General features: G+C 45.5%; 1 protein-coding gene across 1 annotated transcript in view; it reads right to left on the bottom strand.

The window, feature by feature from the left end:
* The window catches only part of GABBR2 (gamma-aminobutyric acid type B receptor subunit 2), a 230,607-nt gene that overhangs the window by 132,264 nt on the left and 77,594 nt on the right, over positions 1–20,749 (bottom strand). The window contains exons 5-6 of the mRNA XM_044920417.1: positions 19,212–19,277; positions 12,380–12,580 (exon numbers count right to left, since the gene is read on the bottom strand). Coding sequence (XP_044776352.1) covers positions 12,380–12,580; positions 19,212–19,277 — 267 coding nt within the window. The remainder of the gene's footprint in view (positions 1–12,379; positions 12,581–19,211; positions 19,278–20,749) is intronic.

Here is a 20,749-nt window from a genome sequence, read left to right on the forward strand (position 1 = left end):
CCCCCCCCCCCCCCCCCCCCCCCCCCCCCCCCCCCCCCCCCCCTGCTCTCAGCTCTCCACCCTCCTCCTCCCTCCTCCCCGCGGAGCATGCGGGGTGGGGTCCCTTATGAGGCGCACTCTCTCCCTTAGACCTCTTGGTCCTTTGATCACATCAAGTTTGTTCGTACCTCAGGGCTTTTGCACCAGCTGTTTCCTCTGCCAGAAAGCTTCCCCAGCTCGTTGCATGATATTCTCCGCATTCAAATGTCAACACTTGTCACTTCTCAGGGGTGGCTTCCCTGACCCACCCTTTCTAAAAACCCCTCACCCCAGGCATTCTCTATCCACTGGTTTGATCTTCTTAACTGCACTTTTCACTGCCTGCAACTTCCCTACTTATGCGTCTGTTTGCCCATTGTCTGTTGTTCCAGCCCTCCCTCCTCCTCCTCCCCTCCCTCCCACAACTAGAATTAAGCTCCATGGGGTCAAGATGTTTTCTGTCTTGATCGCTGAGGTATCACCAGAACCCATGGCGATACCTACAGAGATCCTTCCCAAGCCTCAATTTCTCCATCTGAAAAATGAGGAGGTGGGATCAGGTGATCTGGAAGTTTCCTCTTGGCAACATAGGTAGGAGCCTGGCACAGTGGTTAAGGACAGAGGATTTGGAAGCAGGCAAGCCTGCCCTCCAGCTTTGGCTCTGTGGTTTGCTAAGTGTGACGTGGGGCGAGGTCTTACCTCCTCCAGGTCTCTGTGTCCTCCCTTGCTGGGTGGCCATGCGGATTCAGTGACATGATGCGTGCAAAGTGCCCAGCCTAGTGTCCAGGACATGCTGCTGCACCACAAATGTCACCCACTGTTACTAACAGTAGAGGTGGCTGACCGGACCCGGCCACGCAGGGTGCCCCGAGGAGCCCAGGTTGCGTTGACATCTGTGCTGAGGGGGGCCAACAGTTCTCTGGTGCATGCATGCCCTACCTTACTTCCTTAACCAATCTCCAATTACTGGACATTTAGGCTGTTTTGAATTTGTCCCAATTATAGGACTACAAAAAGCATCCTTGTATCTAAATTTTCTGAACACATAGTGGTACTTATTTTTTTCAGAATAAATTCCCAGAAGTATAATTGCTGAGGCAAAGAGTGTAACAAACTTAAACACGATTCATCCATATCTGGGCCAAGATAGTCTCCCCAAATATGAGAAATTAAAATCCCCCTGGGTATGAAAGTACCCATTTCCCTGCATCCTTGACAATAATAGCTATTACAATGTTAAAAATCTTCAGTTTGTTAGGTTAAGAAAAAAAAGTGCATCCCCTTTTAATTTTAATTTGCATCTCTCTGACTAATGAGTAGAGTGAGCTCCTTTCAAGTACGGATAGGCAATTTTTATTTCTTAGGTGCTTTTCTTTTTTCTACCATAAATGTTATGGTGATAGTCACACCTGTCAATGTTTTGTTTAAGTGCATTCTTATTATTTTTCCATCTTTTACTATTTGACTATATTTTCTTTGATTTTTAAAGATGATTTGGGTCTATTTCTGGTTATTAATTTAGCTATTGGCTATGTTAAAAGTATTACAAATTACTTGAATTTGTTTTCTCTAATTGCTTTAAGTATAAAAGTTCTGAGGCCCCCTTGACTTCTTCTCTCCTGGATTTTGCTCCTGTGAGCTTTCTCTGATTAATACAAAAGCATCGAGGGCTGCTGGTGTCTGTATTGGAGTCCTGTTTTTTCAACCTAATAATTATATTCAGATGATGTTTCCAGACCTCTTCCCTACCCAGAACATGCCACTGGGTCATCCTTCAAGGTTCCTATGACCCTTTTAAAGTCAGGGGCCCAGACCTGAGGCAAACATTCTCAGTGTGGTCTCACCAAGGGATAAATGAGTATAATCTTTTAACTTCCTTAATGTCGTTTACTGGGGTCATTTTTTGTGGAGACAGTAGGGGGAACAAAATCATATCATTTATTCAGTTTGACCTTGGAGTGAACACAAGCCCCTATGTATACTTTTTACATGTGTACTTATAAATCCACATCTTTCTCTTAACACTGTTCTTCACCCAGGGGGTGGGGGGCAGGAGGTAGGGGGAGAACAATGGAAATATGGCTGTTGACCTCATTTCTGTGGGAAGAGTCCTTGGAATGGGACAGGTGTAGCTAAGCCCCGCAAGGTGACCTCATTCTCACTGTCTTAGCAAAGCACTGAGTTGAAGTCATTGCCACCACATTATATCCCAGGCCATTCATCACTTCCCAGGTGAAGCCAGCACCAATCTCCCTTGGGCAAAACAATGACAGCAGGAAGAAACATTCTCACAATTGTCTGAGAAAAAGTAGTAGTTGTTCTTCAAGCAGGCCTCTGATTATTCAGGGCAGAAGAATTTCTTCCATTGTAGAGCTGACACTGAAGGCTGATTAATTACTCATTCTCTGAGGTCAGGTTTATCAGGAGATGCTAAAAGTTTCTGAGCAAATAACTTTATATAGATAGTCCCAATTACTGACAGGTTGTGCTCCAGCATATTTTTGAAAGGCAGTTGTTGGAACTTGGAACATATTTTTCCACAGAAACTATGTTATAAATAGTGGTTAGGCTCCCAGGCTAGCCCACACAAGCTTGCTAACCCACAATGTGACTAAACCTTATGGGTCTGTCATTCCAACAGAACCAAGCAGAGTCCTGCTTTCAGGGAGAGAGGAGCCTCATGGACAGAAGACAGCAGAAGGTGAAGAACCCATCCCCTTCCACATCTCCAGCTGCCATCCCCAGAGTGGCAAAACTGGCAGAGTTTCTCTCTAGCATCCCCTGTGGGATTTTGGAATCCCAGAGTCTCATTTGGGAGGTACACTAGGGGGAGTTATTTAGTCTCCTTGTTTCTGTACCCCAGTCTGCAGATCGCCTGGGGACCTTGTTAAATGCAGACGCCAGAGCCCTACATTTTGATTCAGTACGTCTATGGGATAATTTCAGAATCTGTATTTCTATCAACCTTCTAAGATCTCAAGAATATACAAATTGGTTACCACTGATTAAGTCCCTCCTACAATCCGATTATTGGATCTTCTCAATACTAACTTCTAGATGTTTGCTGAACTCCATCTTAGACTCCTCCAGGGCTGAGAAGCTCACCCTCTCTTCAGAAAGAGCTTCCACTTAAGGAGTGCTTGCCATCTAGGAGATTTGTGTTCTGGATGCAGCATCTGCAGCACCTCCCTATGACCTGTATTCTGCATGCAGTGTCTCCTTGTGGAGCTGTGGTAAACATGGCTGTTCCCTCTTATGCATAACAGCCCCTCAGAGCTGAAGACAGTGGCAGGCTACCCTGTCCCCAGGGTGCTGTTTTCTACCTTTGAAGCAAAATCGTCTCAGTTCACACTTCCACTCTGACGGTGATGAAATGGCTTATATCAGACCAAAGCTCCCATGAAGAACATTCAGAGAAGCAGAATAAAACATAAAAATAGCTATTCAAAGGCATCATAGAGCAACCAGGACATCTAGGACTTGAGGAGCAAGATGCTGGAAAGAAGAGAATACTTTGAGAAGAGTCCAGCAATCTTCGCTGTTTCCCCTGGAGGCATTTGCTGATTTGTAGGTAGGAAAGTTAATTGCAAGAAAACAAAGCACTGGGTCAGAGTCCCACAGGGAGGGCAAGACAAAAAACTACAGTTCAGGGTTATCAGGATAGCAAGGCTTGTAGGACCAAGGTGTTAGAGGAAAAAGCAGCACAGAAAAGTGAGCCCAGTATTCAGACTGGCCTTTGCACTTGAAATATTTCATGATAACTAAGCTGCATAAAGCAAGAGGCTGAGAAGCCAAGAAAAAGCAGTGGCTGAGGGGTTTAGAAATGAAACAGAAGTGTTTGGAGTCTCACAGTATCAGGGAAGACAAAAGTTGAACTCCAGGGCCAGTAAACACCCCAGGATTTCAGCTGATAACAATGAAGGGCAAATACTAGGAGTAAGAGCAAACCAAAATAGACCAGGTCTATAAAAACCAAAACCAAGGGGTGCCCGGGTGGCTCAGTCGTTAGGCGTCTGCCTTCGGCTCAGGTCATGATCCCAGGGTCCTGGGATGGAGCCCTGCATCAGGCTTCCTGCTCAGCAGGAGGCCTGCTTCTCCCTCTCCCTCTCCCACTCCCCCTGCTTGTGTTCCCTCTCTCGCTGTGTCTGTCTCTGTCAAATAAATAAATAAAATCTTTAAAACAAAAACAAAAAAATAAAACCAAGACTGGAATCATTCAATTGGAATCCAATCAATTCTTGATTGGATTAGGTGATCTTCCCCTAGTCTAGCTACCTTCTTAAAGAGAAATAAATCTTCTCTGAAGAAAGATAACACCATCTGTAGTCTCTATATTTTTTCATCTCCAATTATATTAATAAAATGTAACAGGTACACCAGGAAATAGGACCAAATAATAAAAAGAGAAAAGGAAGGAAGGAAGGAAGGAAGGCAGGCAGGCAGGCAGGCAAAAAGTAAGGAAGGGCATAAGGAAGGAAAGAATAAAGGAAAGAAGAAAAATAGACAACAGAAACAGACTCACAGATGATCCAAATCTTGAAGTTATTAGACATGACTTTAAAAGAGGAACATCTATGTGTTCAAAAAAATAGATGAAAAGATGCAGAATATTACCAGAGAATTGGAAGCTATGAAAAAAAAAGAGAGAGAATAAAATGAAGAGTCTAAAAATGAAAAATACGACAACTGAAATTAACTCAATAGATGGATGAAGCAGCATATTAGAGCAGAAAGTAGGTTAGTGAACTAGAAGAAAGGGTAGTAGCGGTAAATAGTTAATAAATATTCAGACTGAAACACAGATGGGAAAAAAAGAGTAGAAAATAAGAAACGAACATAAGATATATGGAATATGTTGAAAATGTCTTACATATATAATTGTTGTCTTGGAATGTGAGGAAAGAAAGAACAGGGAGAAACAATATTTAAAAGGATATTATGCTAGAATCTCTCCAAACACGTATCAATCCACAGATTCATGAAGTTGTATGAACTGTGTGAACTACAATCAAGATAAGCCCAAAGAAAGCCTCATTTTAGTACAGCATAGTAAAACTGCTGAAGACCAAAGCAAAGACAAAATCTTAAAACTAGTTAGAGAAAGGAAGATGCATTACCTTCAGAAGACCTGACTTAATAGAAACAATGGAAGCCAGAAGACAAATAATAGACTATCTAGAATTCTACACCTCAAAATTAAAGACAAAAGAAAGAAAATTTCAGAGAACCAGAAACTGAGAGAATTTGTCTCTAGCCAACCTGCAGTAAAAGAAAGACCAAGAGGAGTTCTTCAGGCAGAATGAAAGTGATCATAAACAGAAGAACATAAATGCAGGAAGGAATGAGAAGTAATGGAAAGTGTGAATATGTGAGTAGATCTAAATGAAAAATGACATCAGGGCCAGGAACATCCAGGAAAATCTTAAAGAAGAAGAACAAAGTTGAAAGATTACATGACTAGGTATCAGGTCTTATATAATAAGGTTTTAGTTATTAAGACAGTGGTATTGGTTAATGGATAAGGAAATGGACCAATGGAAGAGAATGGAAAGTTCAGGAACAGATCCACATTATATACAATGATTAATTTATGACAAAGTTGTCACTATAGCATGGGGGTGGGTGGATGGTGAGGATGATGGACTTTTCAATAAGTGGTTCTGAATCAACTGGTTATCCATATGGGCAGAAAATGAATCTTGATCTTACCTCACACCATACATAAAATCAATTTCATGTGGATTCTATATCTAAATGTGAAAAGGAAAAAAAAAAACTTCTAAAAGATAGGAAAATATTTTCATGATTGTGGGTAGGCAAAGATGTTTAAATAGAACACAGATATACTAATCATAAAGAAGATGAATAAACTGGACTACATTAAAATTAAGAATTTCTGTTCACCAAAATACATCATTAAGGAAGTGAAGGTGTAAGTTCAAGAACGGGGGAAGATATAAATAATACATATAACCATCCAAGGATTCATATGCAGAATTTAAAAAGAACTACAAATCAATAAGAAACAGGCAGAGAATCCAAGTAGAAAAAATGGGCAAAAGACTTGAACAGGAAATTTGTAAAAGAGGGTATCAAAATGGCCAGTAAAGATATGGAAAGATATTTGACTTCATTAGTCATCAGAGAAATGTATATTAAAACTCAAATGAAATACCACTACACACCCACTAGATTGGCTAAAATTAAAAAGCCGACAATACCAAATGTTGGTGAGCATGTGAACCAACTGGAGCTCTCAATCACTGCTGGTGGGTGTGTAAATTGGTACAACCACTTTAGAAATCTGTTTGGCAGGGTCTACTAAAGCTGAACATATGCATACCCTGTGACTCAGAAATTCCACCCCTACGTATGCACCCAATAGTAATTTGCACATATATTCACCAAAATACCTCAAATACCTAGAAATAAACCAAACACAGTATGTGCAAGAATTCCATACAGAAAATTACAAAACATTTCTGAGAGAAATTAAAAATGACCTTGGTAAATGCAGGGATATACAAAATTCATGTTCATATATTATTAAGTCACTTTTTCCTGCATCAACCTACAAATTCAGTAAAATCCCAACAACAAGCCAGAGTAGATTTGTGTACATGTGTGTGTAAACTGACTCACTGCTCCTTTCCCCAGCTCTGAGGCTGCTGTGCTAATGAAGAGACCACAATTTGTCAAGCACCTATTATGTGTTTGGCACTCTGCAAGATACTTTTCTCCGCTTTACTTTATCTAATTCTTATAAATCTTATAAAAGGTATTATTACCCCAATATTGTAGATAAGAAACAATTTCAGAAAAGTCAAATGACTTGCCCAATGTCATTGTATCACTATCACTATGTCACCCAATTCAGCTGCATATAACTGAAAAAAAAATTATCAGTGACTTAGAGATGGTTTATTTTTCTCTCACGTAAAAGATGTCCATACGTTGGCAGTGCATGGCTGCCATGGCAGCTCCATAGTGTAATCAGGTACCCAGCTCCTACCTGTATGCAACACTACCCTAGAATGAAGCTTCCTTCTCACGGTCACTTCTTGAGCCAAGATGGCTGCCAGAACTCTAACCATCCCATCCACATTCCAGCTAACATAGAGGAGAAGGGAAAAGAAGGGCAAGCTCTCCCCTTAAAGGAGACTTCCAGAAATCCCATATAACACTCCTACTTATATTCCTTGGCCAGACTTAGAATCCTGGCTATATCTAGCTACATGGGAAGCTGGGAAATGTCCCTTTTCAGCTGGGTGGCAACATACCTACTTAAAAACCAGAGTTGTGTTACTGAGGTACACCGGGGGGCTATGGATATCGGTATGGACAACTAGCTATCTTTCAGTCTCCTAGTTGGGAAGTGGTGGGGCCAAAATTCAAATCTAGCCAGTGCCCTTATTACTTATGACCCTCCAGAGGCTACCACACCTTTCCTCTGGAGCCCATGTTCCTCTGCTACACTACCTGTCCCCCACTGAAGTGAATTCCTAGGGAAGCAAGGGGAACAGGAGCTTTGTGGGGAAGGTGGGAGGCAGAGGAAGCAAGCGGAACAGGAGCTTTGTGGGGAAGGTGGGAGGCAGAGGCAGTGGCCTTGTGAAGGGTGGCCTTGTGAAGGATGACCTCCCCAGGGAGCACGCCTACTTTTCCATGGCCCCTTCCCTTCCTCCTCTTTAGACCCCAGAACTTCCCAGAAGTTCCACGTTCTTTGTCAGGGAGCTCACTTGGCAGTGACGATGAGATGGGTGCAGCTTTTCCTGGGTCATTGGCTCTCCACTAAGGACTCACTTGATTTGTGTTTCCTCCATTTCTGCACTGTTAAATCAACAGTCACGGGTGGTTGCAGAAGCTTCTTGCCAGAAAACATTACAAAACTCTTCCAAAGAATGAGCCTGTGCATTTGATGGGGGATTGGGGCCTCTGAGGTCCCCAGTGATTCCAGGGTTCTGTGAACATCTCCATCTGGTGCCTTGGTCCAGCTGTCTCAGCAGGAGAATGGGAAAAATGTCCAGAGAGGCTGAGCCATCACCAGAGAAACCTGGCCAGAGTTGTAAAGGCTCACAATGGAAACAAGCCTAACGGGACATTGGAAAGGGAAAGCTGACGACGGAAATCACCAATGTCAAAGAGTTCCTATGGAGGAGCGGAGAGGTAATGGGGAGTCTCAGTGAGTAGAGCAAAGCAAGTGCCCAGAGACTGTCCTCATGAGGTTCCAGAAGACTGAGCTCTGGATGTGTTCGGGGAAGCCCGAAGGTCTGAATTTGTCTCATCATTGGAAATTCCAATAGGAAGAGACTGATGAATGTACTCTGGAGACCAAGGCCTTGTTATTCCTCCTACCAGAACTCTCCTGGGTGCCAGTGAAAGAGTTGGGGATGGCCTGACTGGCAACAGGTGTATGGGAGGGGACACCTCAGAGAACACATTCCAAGAGGGGCCACTGTTGCCTGATTCTACAACTTTCTCTACCAGCAGTCACCTTTATCCCAGGGATCCCAAGGTTTAAGTGACATCACAGCCATGTCACACAGCACACTGTAAGAACCCAGTACCATATTTACACAGAGCCAGAGGACTTAGCTGTGAGAGGAACCCAGGAGTTATCTGGTCCAAATCTCTCCTTTTCAGTTGGGAAACTGAGGCTGGGGTGGGGGGGGGGGGGAGGAGAATGACTAACTGTTGGAGGCAGATTAATTGGTGGAATGCCAGGATCTGTGCCAGATCTCCTGAGCACCAGACCCATGCTCTCCCGTATGCCACCTACTAGTGGTGGCTGGCTGAGACAGAAAGGGCTCATTTGGGTGCATTCTGTTCTACGCTTGTCACAAGTCTTGGGCGGAGAGCATGGCAGAGGGGAAGGGGCTCTGGGTAGGGAACAAGCCGTCCTGGCTTCAGGTCCTGGCGCTGTCTTTGACCTGCTGGGTGACTGTATCAGTTTCCTGGGGCTGCCATGGCAGATTTCCACAAACAGAGTAGCTTGAAACAACAGAAGTTTATTCTCTCCCAGTTCTGGAGGCCGGGAGTCCAAAACTCAGGTGTCGGCAGGGCTGGTTCCCTCTGGAGGCTCTGAGGGAGAATCCATCCCATGCTTCTCTCCTAGCTCCCGGTGGCTGCCGGCTATCCTTGGCATTCTCTTTCTCGTGGTGGCATCACTCCAGTTTCTGCCTGCGCCATCACATGACCACCTTCATGTGGCAAACCTCCCTTTGCCTTTCTCTTATTAAGGACCCTCGCCATTGCATTTAGGGTTTACCCAGGTAGTCCAGGATGACCTCATCTCAAGATTCCTAAATTAATTATATCTGCAAAGATGCTTTTCCCAAATAAGGTCATGTTCACAGGTTCCAAGGGTTAGGACATTGACCTATCTTTTTAGGGGCCACTATTCAACCCACTACAAGGATCTTGGGTATGACCCTTCCCATTTCTGCTGCTTAGCTTCCCTAATATGGATGGCAAGAGCTCACTGACTTGCTTCTACAAGTGTCTGCTTATCTTCATGGACACCGATGGACCCCAAAATATACGCCTCAGCTCAGCAGCCTGTACCAGACTGAGCACAGTCCCCAGCAGTCATGTATAACACAAATTCAAATTCAAGAACTATTTCCCACCTCTCTAGACCTTCCTTTGACCATATATTCTTGGAGATGAGTAGGGGAACTTGGCTGTGGTCAGACCACAAATAAGAATGCTTTATTCAACCGCGGGCCCCACACCCCAGGGAGAGAGAATTCAACAAGAACAAGCACAGAGGATGGGCTGAGTGGGGAAGGAGTTTGATAAACACAACCTGTTCAGGGCCAGGACTGGGGGGAAGACGAGCAAGGTGTGAAAACGAAGAGGGAGCCAAATACCTCATTAATCAAGAGAAATGACATTTTAAGGCAGTATTTTTAAAAATCAAAACGAATGCAAAAAAAAAAAAAATCCATGATGAACAAAACATCAACATTTTAAATAAAGACAAGATCCAGTCTTGCAATTGTGTGACTTAAATCACTTAGTTCTCCCTAATCCCAGTCCTGTGAATCTTACCTTTGTTTAAAATGTTGACGTTTTGTTCATCACGGATTTTTTTTTGTGTGTGTTAATTTTGAGTTTTTAAAAAAATATTGCATTACAATACTTTTCATCTTGATTACTGAGGTTTTTAGCATCGCCTTAAATTTTGCCCTTAGGTTCTGCACTAGGCATGTGAATTACAACTGGAGGGACTGGGGCTGTTTAATTTGGACAAGGATTGTCGCTGGGGAGATGGCCACCATCCATAGGACCTGTGTGGGCCCTGAGGGACCAGTGGGGGAAATTCAGGGAGAAGTAGTGAGTCCTCTGCTACTGGAAGGATCTGAGAATCTGATGGGAGGTTGGTCTAGATAATCTGTAGGAGAGCCCTAAAACTCTGATTTCAAGAGGCAGATGCCTCAGATTTTCTTGCATAACTTCAATCATCTCGTAACCTCAGGATAATGTAAGAAATGGTGTCTCTTGCTTCAAACACTTCAGAGGCAGGGGCTGGGTGTCCTGGAATTTTGGAAGCTGCCCCATGCCGGGAGCCTGGCACTGTTCCATCCTGGGAGGCCAATGAGTAGGTCACCCACACTGTGGGGTGAAGTGAACAACCCCAGGAATACCCACAAAGTGTTCCATTCCCAGGCACAGAGTTATGGGGGTGAGGTCAGCCTCAGCACCAGTCCTAAATAAAAACCATTAAAATGAAGAAAATTAAAATGCAGGTCAGTGACCTGGGAGATGTTATAAAGTCAGAGCACTACCTCTAAAAGATACTGCAAAAAATGAACTTCCTAAAACGCATTCCCGTGTACTGCTCATATCCGTGCATTGCTCACCCACCCAGTAACATCCATGCTCCTTGGAACGACATTCAAGGCCCTTCTCATGGTGTCTTACGACCCTTACGCTCACAGATTTTGCATGTAATCATTTCTGTCTTTGGTCTCCTAAAGTCCTCAGTTCACTTATGCTGTCTGCGGGTGTGAAATTTTTTTTCTTAGTTTTTGTATTTTCCTCAAATTTTATATTATTTTGAGATTAGAGTCCAGGGTGTCCCTGGACTCAAATTTCTGCTAATAAACTACAAACTTTGACGTCTTTAAAAATAATACTTACTGAAATAAAATGAGTTCTTTCTGCACATTATTCAGCATCTCAGAAAAGTTTCTGTATGCTCATTGATTTTTGCATGAAAATATTTCTTCCAACATTTTCTAGCCAGAGTGTTTTTCCAGCATCCCTCAGGTGCCAGCATGATCTAAAGAGTTGTTTACAAAATGTGTCCTCATGATTTGCCGTTTTTTTTGAGAAATCAATAAATCATTCTTTTGGAGCTGGCTCTGATAGAGATTAAATAATAGCTAAAAAATTATATACAAAAATTTTATATAGCTTTGCCATGAAGTTTAATTCCTTCAGTGGAACTGGGGTCGGGTGGAGAAAGGAACCATCTGAGCTCAGAGAAGACAGAAGGGAATTGTGTGCACCGCTCTCCTCGATACTGGCTGGCGGTTAGGACTACGAGATAGAACCGTCTTCGTTCACCAGGGCCGCCATCCCCTGATTCTTGATAACATTTACACTGACAGGTAACGGTGTACTTCTGAAATACTTTTACGTATGTCACATTACCTGGCCCTCTTGCAGCTCTCCGGGATAAGCGGGGTGGGGGGGTGGGGGGAGAGGCAGGGGTTAGTAACGCCCATGGGAACATGTGGAGCGCCCTGTCCAAGGTCCTGCTCCCAGGAATGACAGCACTGAGGGACCGGGCACCACGCCAGTCACATTGCACAATCTGCCACCAGAGGAGGGTATTTCTACCCTATTGTACAGATGAAGAATCCGTGGCTTGGACAACTCAAGCTCAAGTTCACACAGCTGGTAAGTGGCAAAATGGGGTTCAAGCCAGTCTGGCTGGTCTACAGCTCATGTTTCCCAAAGTCTACTTGAGGGGGTCTGTCCTCTCCTCTAGGCTGACAGGAGCACCAGTGAGCCTGAGAAATGACATTCCAGGTCCGAGGTACATGGAGTGAAAGCCCGACAAAGTCTGAAACACCGGGCCTGTAGTTGGTGCTGTCAAAATCAGGACTCCATTGCTTACGTGTTTTGTGCTTACAAAGCACCCTTACCTCATTTGATTCTCAAGTTCCTTAGAGGGGCATGCAGTAGAGGTCTGGCTATCCCCATTTAACAGGCTCAGAGAGGTCAAGTGATTTGCTCAAAGTCACACAGCAGAGGCCAGAACAAGATCTGGGCACTTTGTACCAACATCATCAGACAAGATGATCAAAAGAGATGGGCCTGGGGGCTGAAGTGGGCAGACCATGGCACTGACCTTTCCTGAGATGGTCTTGATCTGCTTGGAGCTCAGGGGCTCGAAGTCCACGCCGATGTAGCCCTCCATGGCAGCAAGCAGATTCTTCCGGAGACAACGGGATGAGTTGGCTTCTGTGCGCACCTGCTCCCACCACGAAGGCTCATACCAGCCCGGGATGATCCACTGGTATTTGCTACCATACATGTTCTCCTCATATGCCTGCAACAGATGGGTTGACCATGAAGGTACCAAGAGTTAAACATTTGTTCAAGGCCTTGTGCCCTGTGAGACAGGTGAAGGGAGCTCAGGCCTCCTCTTACCAGAGGGTTTATTAATTTTTCTATTATTCGCTTTGTTATCTTTCCTCATCATCTCTCAATAGACCCAAGGTAGTTTATTGGAAACATATATAATAAAATAATAAACACTGAATAAAAATTGAAACATGAGGGCCTGACCAAAGCCAGATAAGGACACTATAAGAAAAGAAAACTATAGACTGATATCTCTGATGAATATAGTGGCAAAAATTCTCAACAACATATTGGCAAACTGAATTCAAGAACACATTAGAAAGATTATACACTATGACCAAGTGGCCTTTATCCCTGGGATGCAAGGATGGTTCAACATACACAAATGAATAAATGTAATACATCACATTAGTGGAATTAAAGATAAAAATCACGTGATCATTGCAACAGATGCTCTCTGTGTACTGTGATGAACTGTGCACATTTTAAAACATGACCCTTAAATGATCCTGCAGTACATTCCTGGAGAGCCATGAACACATTGGGAAACAGTTCATGCCATGCCCCGTTGGGCTCCTTGGCCTACAACAGAGACAGCACAGAGGCCAAGAGGACGTGGCAGGGGAGCCTGCAGGATTGCTTTGGACTCCAGGAAGCTTCTGGCTGCCCTCCACTTAGGCTCTGGGTTGTTAGCCAGGCTCTGTCCACAGCAGGGTGGGCCAGAGACCCTAATGGCCTCTGTACATTAGAGAAAAGTTATAGTCCAAGTCTGAGAGTTGGGGGAGAGATCCCCCCCATTCCTACATCTGGGGAAGCGACTCTTCTAGAATTCTCTTAACACCTAAGAAAGCCCATCCTGCAGCATGGGCAGTGGAGCATCTCACTGGGATAAATGTGAGTTAAAATGTTTGTTCCTTGGGCGCCTGGGTGGCTCAGTTGGTTAAGCGACTGCCTTCGGCTCAGGTCATGATCCTGGAGTCCCGGGATCGAGTCCCGCATCTGGCTCCCTGCTCGGTAGGGAGTCTGCTTCTCCCTCTGACCCTCCCCCCTCTCATGCTCTCTGTCTCTCACTCTCTCTCTCTCAAATAAATAAATAAAATCTTAAAAAAAAAAAAAAATGTTTGTTCCTTAACTTAAGCTCAGATACCATCTCCATGGCCTCATCTCCTTGGTTCAGTGAAGCCTCTGGAGATTAAACTGAAATTATTTAATGAAAGAGCCCTTCAACTACTTCAAGGCAGTGATCACACTGTGTTTTCTCTAGACTCCTCTGATGATATGGGACCTTGACCTCCCCAATTCTAGATAATATACTTCTCATAATGCAGCCTCAGATCATAGTCATTTTTCCAGCAGCTACATTATAATGTTGCCCCTATCACAACTGTTGTAGAAAACACAGCCCTCATATTTCAATTACAGGATAAAATCCCAGTTCAATAAAGGGAGGCAATCTCCTGATCTTCCCTCTAATAAATGGGATTTAGTCCAAAGAATCTTTCTTTTGAAGAAAAGATAATCTGAGATCTGTTGAGGGGCTAGATTTTTGAACAAAAGGTTCATCCCAGTGATCCCAGGTCACTGTATGAACGGCAGAACCTGTGAGACTTTCCAACTCTCATCCTTCATAGGAAGGGAGGAACTCACATATCTTGAGCCCCTATTGTGCTTGGCCAATTATACACATTATCTTATTTTATTCTCACAACAACCCTATGAGGTATGCATTATTATTTCTAACTTATAGATGATGAAATTGAGGCTCCGAGATCGAGGGATTTGCCCAAACACATACAGCTAAGTCAAGGGGACAAGATTCAAAGTCCATTTTTGGAAGTTCCCCTCTTTTCTTAGCAAAATAAATAAAACAAAACTTTTTGGAAGCTTTCAGGTTGAGGCAAGAAGAGTGCCGCCCTTATGTGGAATGTATGTTAAGTAGGAATCAACAGATACAGAGTGAGGACAACAGGACTTCTAAGCAGACACAGAGGCAGACCTGCATCACTCTCTGAGGACAAAGACCTCGTGATAACTTAGAGACAGCACAGAGCAGGAAGTCAGAAGCCGCCCAGGGATCTGCTGTGACAGCTCTTTGACCTGCCCTTGTCTCATTAGGAGCTGTTCCTTGTGAGTGAATTTTCCAGAAAATAGAAGCTTAGCCCATTTGAGTGACAATAGATTTTGTTTAGAATGTTATTCAGTTTTGATGAAGATAAACATTTTCCTACTGACCTTCTCAAACAAACAAAAAGGGAGATTACAGTCAAGCAGCACCAGATTCTCTGCCACATACCAGCTGGGTAACTCTGGTGCCCAACTCCTCGGGTCTCACTTTTCCCATCTCTAGCCTGTGGAAAGCAAAGCCTATCTCACTGGGTTGGTGTAAAGAATTAAATGAGATGACGTGTGTACCATGCCTGGCCAACACTACATCCGGGCACATTTTAGCAGCTCTTTCTCGTTGCCTTCTCCTTTCTGTAATGCATGGTTTTATTCTGAACACCAGTCACTGTTACGGGCCGTGCACAGTCATGCTGCTGGGTCTAGGGTGGCACTTTTCACTGCCATTGAGCCCCTGTCTTCTCTGAACTTGCTGCTTTTAAACTGTTATGGCTTGGAAAGCAGGGCGCCTGGGTGGTTAAACATGTGCAGAGCAAAAGTAAATAGGCTTTGTGTGAGGGTCTAAGAGGCTTCCCTGCAAGGTAGGTGAACTGGTTTAAATACACCATCCACCATCTAAAGCACCTGAGGGGAAGGCTCTGGGCCTCCATTCTGCTATTCCCATATTCAGACGGACTGAGCATGTGAGCTGAGAGTAAAGGAATGCTCTCTGTCTCCTTTGCTGGAGGGGGAGTTTTTGTAGGGTGGCGTCCACTCTTCTGTGGATCTCCGGTGCTCAGCACAGTGCCTGGTGTGCCCAGGGCACCCAAGAAGTGGTTGCGGAATGACTGAACACATTTCCAGCTTCCTTGGTCACCTTAGTTTTCATTTTCCCTGTCTCTGGTAGGAATGTGATCTCAGGACCTGTGGCCACCGGTGGGCCCTGCCATGTGGTGACAGGCAGTCCTGAGCTCACCTTCTTCAGTCTCAGGGACTGCTTTGGTTCTTATTAGTTGCTGACAGGTAACCATGATATGAATTATTTTTAAAAATCCAGTTTCCTCTTTTTATTATGTTTCCTTTCGCCTCCTCCCCTTTCCATGCAAGAAGGACATTTCCCTTTTCCTATTACGGTCACACCAATGATAGTAATAAACCCTCACATCAAGAAGGCAGTTCACAGTTGGGATGATGGTCTCCTTTCGTGGCCTTATTTAAGCCTCTTGCCAACCCCGTGAGGCCGCTGGGGCAAGGACTGCTGCTTCCATTTTGGAGGTGAGGCAGCTGGAGACCAGAGGTGTAAGGTGACCTGCCTGAGGTCACACAGCTGGTGGAGCTAAAACCAGAACCCAGGCCAGAGTGCTTGAGAATTTAGAATAGACCCCCGAGGGCGGAGGACAAGACAAAAGCGACGGAGACATGCTCATTCTGTGCTGAAGCCCAAATGAACATTTTGCCACAGGGCTATAAATAGGTCTTGCATTTGCTGGAGTCTGCTCTTCCATTGGGTGGCGGTTCCAATCTCAAGAACACAGCAACATGCTGCAAAGTTTGCACTGCGGCATTTGGATGGCAAAGATACGGCTGTTTCCACCGGATCTGCACTCTGACCCTGACGAGGAGAGGAAGGCTCTTTCACAGGGGTCTCCGCTCTGAGCAGCCCCTCCCTCTGTCACACGCCAGTCTTGATCCAGTAGGAAGACATGGAGCAGACTCTCCTCAGGATCTTCCAGACCTGCCAGAAGAATTCCTTCCTAACCACGTAAGAGGGCAGATGGCTTCCGAGGGTCTCGAATAAATACCCAACAAAAAAACCTGCAAGGAATTTCTCAACAACCAAAGCCACCCGCAGACTCTAAGAGGAAGCCCATTGCAAAATGTCCACCGTCCAACAAGAGGAAAGTAGGATGAGGAAGTGGATGGTGTCCCACGCCATGTGGAAGGCAGGCAGCCTGGGGCTTTGCGTCGAGAGGAAGACAGCCACACCGTCTGTTCTGAAGCAGAAACCATGGCTGGAAATGCCACTCGGAAAATAATCCCAGTGCATGGCACAGAGTGGAATCACAGCCACGCCCCCACTTGGGTTTGGCTCAGAGCGGAGCATGAGGTCTGTTTCCAGTTCTTGAAAAAGGGAGATGGCCAGCGATCCGTGTGGTGTCTTCGTGGATCATGTTTATTAATTTATTTCTCCTGGAGTTATGACCCACCATGCACCAGCTGCTTGCAAGGCCTTGGGGATATGGTGAAGGGTGGGGAGGGACAGGGATAAAATCCAGTTTCTTCCCCAAAAGAGATTCCATTCTCCAATATGGAGCATTATTTTCCTTTTTATTTTATTTTTTTAATTTTTTTTTAAAGATTTTATTTATTTATTTGACAGAGAGAGACACAGCGAGAGAGGGAACACAAGCAGGGGGAGTGGGAGAGGGAGAAGCAGGCTTCCCGCTGAGCAGGGAGCCCAATGTGGGGCTCGATCCCAGGACCCTGGGATCATGACCTGAGCTGAAGATGCTTAACGACGAAGCCACCCAGGCGCCCCTATTTTCCTTTTTAAAATGGGCCACTTCGGGACCTCAGATGGTAATGTACAAGGTTTTATGATAAAGGTTTATGAGTAAAATTTTATGAGCAAGGTTTTGAAGTAAAATGTATTAAATCCATTTGCTCCATTTTTTCAATTTTTCTCATGTTCATCCTTAGATTTTCATAGGGAAAGACCCCTTGCTTCCCTTAACTGGAGCAGAGGATGCTTCATACCATCTTGTAAAGACCATCAGATAGGAAACTCACCAGCCCAGCAGTGGTCCATTCCATTCTCACACACCTGAGACTTTACATAAACAAACAAAAAAAGACCGCGGACATTTACCGAGGGCTCACTATCCATCAGGCACCGTGCAGTGTTTCTGTTCATTCAATCTCCACAACAATCCTAGGAGACTGGTACTATTATCATCCCCACTTTACAGATGAGAAAACAAAGGCTCCAGAAGTGTCAACAACAAGTCCAAATTCAGCAACTAAGCCGCAGACTGGCTCCTGAGCTCCCAACTCCATCCAGGATCCCCAGTAAATTGAGAGATGATCAGGAGGTTCTCATTTTGTTCTTGAGCCTTCGGGATGAAACAGCCCCGTGTGACTGTGGCTTCCGGTCACCATTCTGTCCTCACTCCTGGTGCGCTTTGAGTTCCTGCATCTCTCTGGAAAGGGGTAGCAGGAGCTGAGAAGGATACCCCAGGCAGTGTCTCTCCAGCAGACAGCAGAGGGACCACCTTCCCTGGGTGTGGACATGCAGCCGGAGGTCCCCTTGGCTCCTCAGAGTTATGCTTACCTTGGTGACTCACAGCAACCCTGAAGTCAACCAAGACCCCAAAGTCTCTTCTGTTCTAAATGCACAGTCCTCCTCAGCTATGCTCTACCACCTTGGACACAGGCAGCTTGATTTGTTCTAATGTAACCTTCTATTAGGGCTATGAGATTTAACCTTAGACTGAAGCAAACATTCCAGCCTGTTAGGGTTCTTTGCAATCTTGGATCTGTTTCCAATATATTTCACAACTTCCAAAATTCCTACAAGTCTCTTTTTTATAATCTCATCCAAGTCATCAACAAAAGATCAAAGAGAACGGAGGCCTATGGCCCATCACTAGAGACTACACCTAGAATAAGCTCACTCTAAGTGGAAGCGCTTATTGGGGAGACCTGAGACTTTACATAAACAAACAAAAAAAGAGTCACTCCCGTGACTGGGCTCTCATTCTGTTGACTCTTCTCCTGACCTGGGGTGGGGGAGAGGGAGCCAGGGCATCAGAATGGAAAGACTTGGTTCCTGTGTTAGAACTCTCACAAGTACGTAGGTAGAACATCATGTGGAAAGAAGTTGATTGGACTGGGAATCAGGTGACGGGGATGGAGCCTTGGCTCAGCCACGAGCTGGGCCTCTATTTTCTTATCTCTAAAGTGGGATAATGATAATTGTGAGTTGTGTCACATGGTTTACTGAAAAGATGAAGTGAGATAAGGTATAAAAAGGTACCTTGTTGCCTATCACGCACCAGACAGTTGTAAAGAATTCAGGGGTAGATACTGAACAGTTGAGAGAACGTTCTAAAGTTGAGACTCTGAGCCCTGCTCCAGGGCCGGGAGGGGGCTCTGAGGTAGCTCAGCCTTGCCGGGACGTCTGGTCCCTCCCACCCTGCCGTGCACACGGCCCACCTCCAAGGCTAAGAAGACAGGCAGGGCATTAGCTTAGACAGGGCGCTGGAGGGGGGGTTGGGCCAGCTGAGGTTGCTAGGTCCTCCCACGACTGCACTGTTCTGAACCCTCGGGGTTTAGCTCCCTGCAAAGAGGAAAGAGCAGTGACCATAACATTTCTGCTTCCAACAACCCGGACTCCAGTTCTATATCCCGCTCAGACCAGGCAGTGAGAATGAGTCTGAGAAACAGCTTCGTGAAACTCCCCATAGACGCAGTGACACGACCAAAGTTTTACTTACACAACAGAACACTTTTGCTGCCATATTCTGGTCAAACTGGCCGAGGATGATCCTCACGTCATTGCCCTGTGGACAGAAGGACATGTGTGTGAAGGAGAGTGGAGGACAGGCACACTCGAGGGCTTGAGGCCACGGGCAGAGAACATTCGTGCACCCCCAGCTCCCCAGCCAAGAGCCCTGCCCTCTCACCCCAGCCCAGCCTGGATGCTCTGGCCCTCTCTGAGGCCAGCTTTCCCTCAGCTCCTGCTGCCCTCCCTGGTCTCCACGGCACGCCCTGGGACAAATCTGCACGGGCTGGAGGCTTTGTAAAGCTGGCGGCTCTCAGCGGTCCCAGCAGCATCCCTGATTCCTTCAACAAGGGCAGGCCAACCCTACAGGGCACCGAGACAGCATCTAATCTTCTTCCTCACTTGACACACAGGGAAACTGAGGCCAGGGGAGAGAAAGGAGCTTCTAAGGTCCCCAGGAGTTGGTGGCTGAAATAAGACTGCAGCGCCCCCCCCCCCCCCAGTATTCTAGACTTTTCTATACCTTCCTGGAACCCACAAGCCTTCCCAATTAAGAAGTTTCAGAGTCTCTTTGAGTTTTGAGCTTTGTTCAAATCTCAGCTCCACCCACAAGCCTCAGGGCGCCTCAGGTGGCTCCTATATGCATCTTAGCCTCAATTTCCTCACCTGTGGAATGTGGAAAACGGCAGTACCTACCTTCCGGGAGGACTCCCTGACGTGACCCACATAAACTGCTTCACACAGTTCCGGGCACATAGCGAAGGCCCAATAAGTGCTAGCTAGTATTAGGATTTTATAACCTCCTCCCAACCCATTTTTAACTCCCAAAAAAACTTATATTTGAAAACTCTATAAATAGGACTGCACTTATTATCTCGATGTGTGCCTTGCACAACAGCTCCTGTGACTCATTTATTCATTCAACAAACATTTACTGGGCGTTTTCCTGAGGCTCCCTCCTGGGTCAGGTGAGGGGCCCATTGCTGCTCTCTGGGGGACAGGGATCCAGGCGGGGCCCGGCCCCATCGAGAACAGGCTACAGGAGGATATGCCAGGCAGCCTGCAGGAGACCAGCCGGGGCCCTGGCCCCCCGGCCTGCTCCCCACCCCAGTCACTTCCTGCCCTCCGCCCTGAGGCTCAGGCTTGCAGGTGGTGCCACCTTCCTGCCTCTCCAGCAGGCCTCAAGGCCCTTTGATGCATAAAGAAGAGAAACATGCCTTTAAAGATCAGTTTTTAGCATCTTTCAAAATTGGAAAGTGCTGACTGGGAGGCCATTTTACTCATCATGTACTTTAGCAAAATAAAAAAGGCTTGGATTCTAAAATCATCCTTCGTTTGCAAGCAAGAATGGAAAGAAGAGAAAAAAAAAAAAAAAACCCTGCTCTGAAAGGACTTTAAAAGATCGTTAACAGAGCAGTTGAAGGAAGGCAAGCCTTTGTCATCACCATGTCTGCAACGCTATAAAAAGTTCTAAGCTGCTTCCGTTCTGTGGACAATGCTCTCAGGCACACTCCAGGGTTTTTTTTTGCT

This window comes from Neomonachus schauinslandi, chromosome 13 (assembly GCF_002201575.2).
Source record: "Neomonachus schauinslandi chromosome 13, ASM220157v2, whole genome shotgun sequence".
Classification (NCBI taxonomy): Eukaryota; Metazoa; Chordata; class Mammalia; order Carnivora; family Phocidae; genus Neomonachus; species Neomonachus schauinslandi.